The sequence below is a fragment of the Cupressus sempervirens genome, chromosome 11 (assembly GCF_028749045.1).
Source record: "Cupressus sempervirens isolate cs-2001-9-10 chromosome 11, ASM2874904v1, whole genome shotgun sequence".
Classification (NCBI taxonomy): Eukaryota; Viridiplantae; Streptophyta; class Pinopsida; order Cupressales; family Cupressaceae; genus Cupressus; species Cupressus sempervirens.
The window spans coordinates 797,732,856-797,739,163 of record NC_143128.1 but is presented as its reverse complement, the minus strand read 5'-3'; the positions used below and the strand labels follow the sequence as shown (position 1 = coordinate 797,739,163).

At 36.4% G+C, this 6,308-nt stretch overlaps 1 protein-coding gene across 1 annotated transcript; it reads left to right on the top strand.

Moving 5' to 3' along the window:
* Nucleotides 1–1,443: 1,443 nt before the first annotated feature.
* LOC149531991 (uncharacterized) lies at nucleotides 1,444–5,334 on the top strand. The gene is made up of 6 exons (XM_089810441.1): nucleotides 1,444–1,800; nucleotides 2,644–2,792; nucleotides 3,103–3,356; nucleotides 3,460–3,671; nucleotides 3,876–4,143; nucleotides 4,421–5,334. Exons 2-6 carry the CDS (start codon nucleotides 2,702–2,704, stop codon nucleotides 4,745–4,747), a joined length of 1,152 nt encoding a protein of 383 aa, XP_089666567.1. The 5' UTR covers nucleotides 1,444–1,800; nucleotides 2,644–2,701; the 3' UTR covers nucleotides 4,748–5,334.
* The last annotated feature ends 974 nt before the right edge of the window (nucleotides 5,335–6,308 follow it).

The window sequence follows — 6,308 nt, the reverse complement described above, 5'->3', positions numbered from 1 at the left end:
ATGCTTCTTGTTTTGGCGGCATGCCTTCCAAAATAAGAGCAAAAAAAAATTTTAAAATTTTTTGAACAGAAAAACCCTTTGGCGGCAAGCCTTCCAAAGAGGGTTAGTAAACAATGATAAAAAAAATAATACAATAGAACCTGCACACAAAAGATCTTAGAATGAGCAAATAATCACAACACAAACTTCTTCTCTCAATAACGTCTCCAAATAAGGTGTGCTCCAATGAATGGCAACCTTCAACACAAAACTTACAACGAGGATTAGTAACCAAGCTCTGATACCATGAAAGAAACGATAAGATAGAGCAAAGAACGAGAAACAATCCAAGTAAGTTAAGTGTGAAACAATGTTACCATGAGATAGGCAAAATCCAAGAGCATACACCAAGATGGTTCAACAATGGAGACAAGGATTTATAAGGGGAAAGCAAAGAAAACCCCTTGTGAGTATTATGAATGAAGGCAAATGCCTAGAGAAGAGAGAGAGAGTGTGTTGGAGCAAAATAGTTCAATACAATAACATCAAAATGATGTGTAAAAAAGAAAGAAAGAGGAGCATCTCTTTTAAAGAGATGAGAAAGGAGTTGCATGTGTTCGCATGTGTAACTCCCATTTCTATGAATGCCACATTCATAATAGGCGTGTGCAAAGTGTCACAATCCTCTTAAGGAGGATAAACTAAATTCCTTAATGAAGGAATTATAAAAATGAGTTGTCCTCACATGTGGAATAAAGGACAAATAATGACATGTCCTCCACATGTGTACAATAGGACAAACTACATTTAGGGATCCTTGGAATATCCCAATTAAATACATCCAAGGGAAGATTAATGTTTCTAATAAAAATAAATGCAAGATTTGAAAACTTGAACAAATGGTTAAGATAAAATGGTGAAATCCATGGTCATTATTGAAACACCCATTAATGTTGTAGTCACCATTGAAACATCCAAAATTTACGGATCGTAAAAGAAAGAATTGTTAAGTTAGAATTAACTAACATTAACACCCCCTGATAGGTAAAACTCATTATAGTTGTACAAATTAGATACAAGAAATATGTTAATGCATTTTTTAAAATGTTTTATTCTTCACTAATATTTTGAATTGATAATATTGTTCTCACAAACGAGTGTTGATCAGGGAAAGAGAAAGGAACAACTAGTCCATGAGGAGTCGCGGAATGAGCATGATCCATTCGTTGTTGATTTTGTGTCAGCGCCTGATCTTGCACTGCAAAAGGTCCTTCATGCACTATCAAGAGCGTTAACTCAATTGGCATCAATTCAACCTTAGACTCCTCAAATACAGATGAGAGAGGATGAGTTGATGCACTTAGTTTAGAATAAGTACTAATGTAATTTTTAATTATAAGAAAAGTTCAATAATGATTTTCATTGTATACTCTTTTATTTATGTCGCTGAATAAAATGCATGTGTGTTATAATATTATCTTCTTCTCTTCGTCGTCCTCTTCTTAGATTTGGTTACCATCACCGCTCATTGATTTTAAGCTTGGAAAGTAAGACGCGCCTATTTTTAATTCAAAGGGCAACAGTGAGCAGTCAGAAATGTGTCAGACGCAGGGCAGAAGCTTAAGTAGGCTTCGAATAAATGCCGTTGAAGTGTTTTGTGACATGTTATTGCGCACTACACTTTTCTAGGATGGGTTTTCGCTCAACGTTGGGTGAACAGGCTGACTGTAAAAATTGCTCATTTGAAGCCGAAGAATATCTCTACTGCTTAGATTAACTTACTTCGACATGTCCAAACCCAAAACCGGCACAGAGTTGGAGGTATGTTCTGTGGGCACTCACTGCTAAAACATCTTATTCTTTACTATCTTTTTGTCATGTTTTTACATTCACTTCATGGATTGATTCTCAATCCATCGATTGAGAGTAAATTTGTTTGGACGAAAAACAATATCGCTTCTTAGGTTTTGATATTTATTATTTTCACAATATGAATCTATATCCACTCACAATTTCACCTCTTGATAGTTTATTTTACATATTGGATCCACGTATATGGAAGTGGATCTGGGTCTTTTATGATGTCCGCTAAATCTTTCTCAAATTCAGATTCATTAATCTCAAATGAGTAGCATTCCACATAAATTGAGAGATATTATGGATCAAATTAGGGCTTTGTTCCCATAGATTTATGAATGATTGATAGAGGTGGATGGAGTGATGCCTAAACCAAAATGTAAAGGATTTCTAAGTTGTGGAAATTGAGAATCAAGTTTTGCTTGGAATTTCAACCTTCAATCCATTTGGATTAGCTACATTGCAGTACAATTTCTACCCAGTATCAGATCAGTAATCTTTGAACTTGATCTCTTGGTCCCTGTTATTGTCCTGGCTACTGTTACGAATGTCTTGCTCCAAATTAGCTTGTAATGTTTTTTGCAACTGTAATCTTTGTGTTCCATAGACTCTTGGACCTCGTAGGTACAACCAAAATTCATTAAAATCTCATTTACTCTTAGATCAGAGCATTTATAGTATTGTTATTGAGAGAAAGACCTTATAAAGTGATCTGGTTAGAAGGTTAGCTCTAGGCAGGGAAGATTGAATATGCCCTGCTTTAGAGTCTGGGTGTTTATTCATATAAGATTATTTATCTTGGTACAGTATTCTGAACTGGAGAGGTGTTGAAGTAAGCATCCAAGGATACCAAATTGTATGCAACATGGGAGGTGGAAACAGAAGGGTTTCTGCTGCCTCTGCCCGAGCTCACACCAGGAAAGGCAAGTCTGAGGGGAAATCTCCATTTGGTAGAGGTAACTTAAATAATTTTTCTCCCTTAAGTTATTTTTCCAAAGAAACTTCATGTTAAAAATTTATAAGAGTAGCAACTTCATAGTAGTTCATCCTGGGCGGTGCATAGCAATTAGAGTTATTTTTTGGTGGTTAACAAGTCTTCGGACTAGATTTTCGTCTCCATTTACTCTGCAAACTTATTCAACAACAGGCATATATGCCATTATCATCTGATTTTTCGTCCTAAGGCTATTATTATTGAAGTCAGACCTTGTGTTTTTAGCTTTATCAAACTACAAAAATTGCTAATCACAGTCATCATGAATGCAGGCATATTAAAGAAACTGTTACTTGTTTCATTTGTGGGGTTCATTGCATGGGCATACAAATCCATCCAACCACCTCCTTCTAATATTTGTGGATCCCCCAATGGCCCTCCTGTAACTGCTCCTCGTGTTCAGCTTCCAGATGGTAGACATTTGGCCTACAAGGAACACGGAGTTCCAAAAGAGAGAGCCAAGTACAAGATTATTTTCATGCATGGTTTTATGGGATCCAGAAATGATTCTATTAATGTTTCTAAGGTAAGGCTAAGATACAATTAGTTTCTTCAGAATTTAGTGATTAATACTTGTGAATGTATGGCAGCGACGTATTTTAAAGCTTAAGATATATAGAATCTTGCAGGAACTTCAGGAAGAACTGGGTGTGTACATTGTAACTTTTGACAGAGCTGGGTATGGAGAAAGTGATCCAGATCCTAAGCGATCTATCAGAAGTGCGGCTCTTGATATTGAACAGCTTGCAGACCTACTTGATCTTGGCCCAAAATTTTATGTAATGGGCGTCTCTATGGGAGGATTCTCAATTTGGGGATGCCTCAAATATATTCCTCACAGGTTTTTATCTCTTTCTTTTTTCTTCCATGAAGATCACCCAGGGTTATGTTATGTTTGTGCTATTTGACATAAAATAGTCCATACAAAGCCTTATAGGTCTATCACTATGTGACTATGATTGATGTAGTTTGACTAGATCATTTTTTGTAGAGAGCTGTTAGGATTGTTCTTCTTATAACTGACACATGAATTGCATTATTTCAGATTAGCAGGCGCGGCACTCCTAGCACCTGCTGTAAATTACAGGTGGCCTGGTTTCCCTGCTAATTTATCTAATGAAGCTTATTATCAGCAACCTCTACAAGAGCAATGGGCACTTCGTATTCCATATTATGCCCCTTGGTTAACTTATTGGTGGATGTCGCAAAAGTGGTTTCCTTCTTCGAGTGTTATATCTGGTACTTGGAAACCTCAGAGCCGATCTGATGCTGAGATGATGCAAAAAAATTATGCTCGTCGTCGAACAGCTGAAGTATGTTTTCTCTAGTTCTTACCAACATGATATTTATTATATTTTGTGACCAAATTCTGATTTCTCAGTGGAAACAGTATCAAATGTAGAGTCAGGATGCTTTAGTTTTCTCTTAATTTTCACCAAATTGAATTTTGATTTTTCATGGAGTTTGATTACTTCGTTTATTCCCACTGCAAAATGCAGAGATCATACAAAGGATTCCAATAAGATAGTTGAACCCAATTTTGGGATTTAGAGCTTGTACTGTGCTTACTAATTGCTTCTACATTTGCAGCATTTCAGGGCAACATTGCAGCAAGGAGTCTTTGAGTCTTTGCACAAAGACATGATGGTTATGTTTGGTAAGTGGGATTTTGATCCCATGGATCTCCAGAATCCTTTTCCCAACAATGAAGGCTCTGTGCATTTATGGCAAGGAGACCAGGATGCACTTGTACCAGTGTTGTTGCAGCGTTATATTGCTGGAAAGCTCCCGTGGATTCATTACCACGAGCTTCTCGAGGCTGGACATTTGTTTACTTTCATGGAGGGCATGCCTGATCGCATATTGAAGAGTCTTTTGTTGGGAGCGGGTTCTCCAAACAATATGGGGCAGACCTGATGTCACTTCTAAATGCAGGGCATCTACGTGGGAGAGAGTCTCTTTTCAAATTTCAGTCTGTTCAATACTTAATGTGGGTGCTGGGTAGTCGAATCCTCCCGTAATTTTGGCAAACCTTTTATGAATTGTAAGAGCGTGTTTCTACATGTGGAATGCCATTAATAACGAGGGAGTAGGCCTTTACGGGTAGCAATTTTGGGAAGAAAATTTTAGTTAAACGAAATGTAATTTCATTCTTGAAAGGGGGAATTTGAGTTGGGTTTTCCGTGTAAAAGGGAAGATGTGGGGGTGGATATTGGGAAAGAGGTAATTTTTGCCTCTTTTTTTCTGGTTTTGAAGATGTCTTGTACTGGCAACATGGCTACAGGAAGCCATTGATGAAGTTTTGCAGATTAGACAGCTAAGAAAGAATTTTCTAAAACTTATTCATCATTATTCCGAATGATTTCGGACTCATTTTTAAATCAGCTTTCAGGAGTTTTAATCAGCCCATGAGGCCGTAATACTTCTGTATTTGCCGATTTGTAGAGAGTCTCAAATCTTACATTGTTGAAGAAAGAAATTGCGTGGTTGTTTGCATCTTTTCAGTTTTGCTTCATAGATTTCATATGCATTTGAATTGTCGTAATGAGAGGTTTGTGTTTTAATTCTCGTATTGCATCACCTCTCTCCATTATAGACTAGAGGAATTTGTAGTTCCTATTATTAATATTTTGATATACACAGCTTTGTGCTTAACAGCCATTAGATGTTCTTGCTATTCTTTATTGCATAGTCATTGCATGGTGCGTACAATGGTTTTCTGTGCATTCCAATTAGGAGGGCAATGCCTGAGATCAAAAACTTATTTTCTTTAGTATTAAATTTGTGATATTATTTTTAGGATTTAGTAGTATAGTTTTCAAGCCAAATTTATTGATGAGTAGTGGTTTACAAAAGTCTTTTTTTTCATGAGAATTAAGGGATCATTTAGCGTTCAAAAGAATGAAGCATCAAATCTTCCTTGCTTCAACTCAAATATTTGTAACTATAGAGTTTCTTCCAAAATTGAATCCACTTAGCTTGCTACCTCAAAAGAAGACTTTCTTCCCTTAGGGCCCATTTGGCAGTGGGAATACGAGCGGAAGTGGCATTAATAAATTCCAAAAAAATTGAATGCTCTATTTGGATACGTCAAATGAGAATTTAGGATAGGAATATGTATGCCAGTTTCACCCCAAAAATGGATTTTGTCTATTCCATCAAAATAGGTGGAATTGGAATACATAACTCTATTTCAATGTTTACTTTTAAAAAAAAAAACAATTTCATTAGGTCTGTGAATTTTTGGTGCCCAAATATTGGTGCTCATTTGTGTACTCCATTGTCGTGAGTAAATCCTCCCTTTTCAACTTAAGAACATAGTAGCACAAGATTATCTTTTACTTAATCTTCATTCCCACTTATTGGTAAATCTTTACAATATTTTGGATTCTCTAGGTGCGGGTTGTTGGAGAAATGTTTGGTTTGATAACTTCCATGGCCACAATTGAGTCCTAGCTAAAGCCAATCTTGATCATTT

Bases quoted from the DNA above. Each gene is read 5' to 3' on its own strand.
- LOC149531991 (XM_089810441.1), top strand. From the start codon at position 2,702: ATGGGAGGTGGAAACAGAAGGGTTTCTGCTGCCTCTGCCCGAGCTCAC. The intron at 3,357-3,459 runs GTAAGGCTAAGA...AGAATCTTGCAG, and splicing joins ATTCTATTAATGTTTCTAAG to GAACTTCAGGAAGAACTGGG. The intron at 3,672-3,875 runs GTTTTTATCTCT...GCATTATTTCAG, and splicing joins CTCAAATATATTCCTCACAG to ATTAGCAGGCGCGGCACTCC.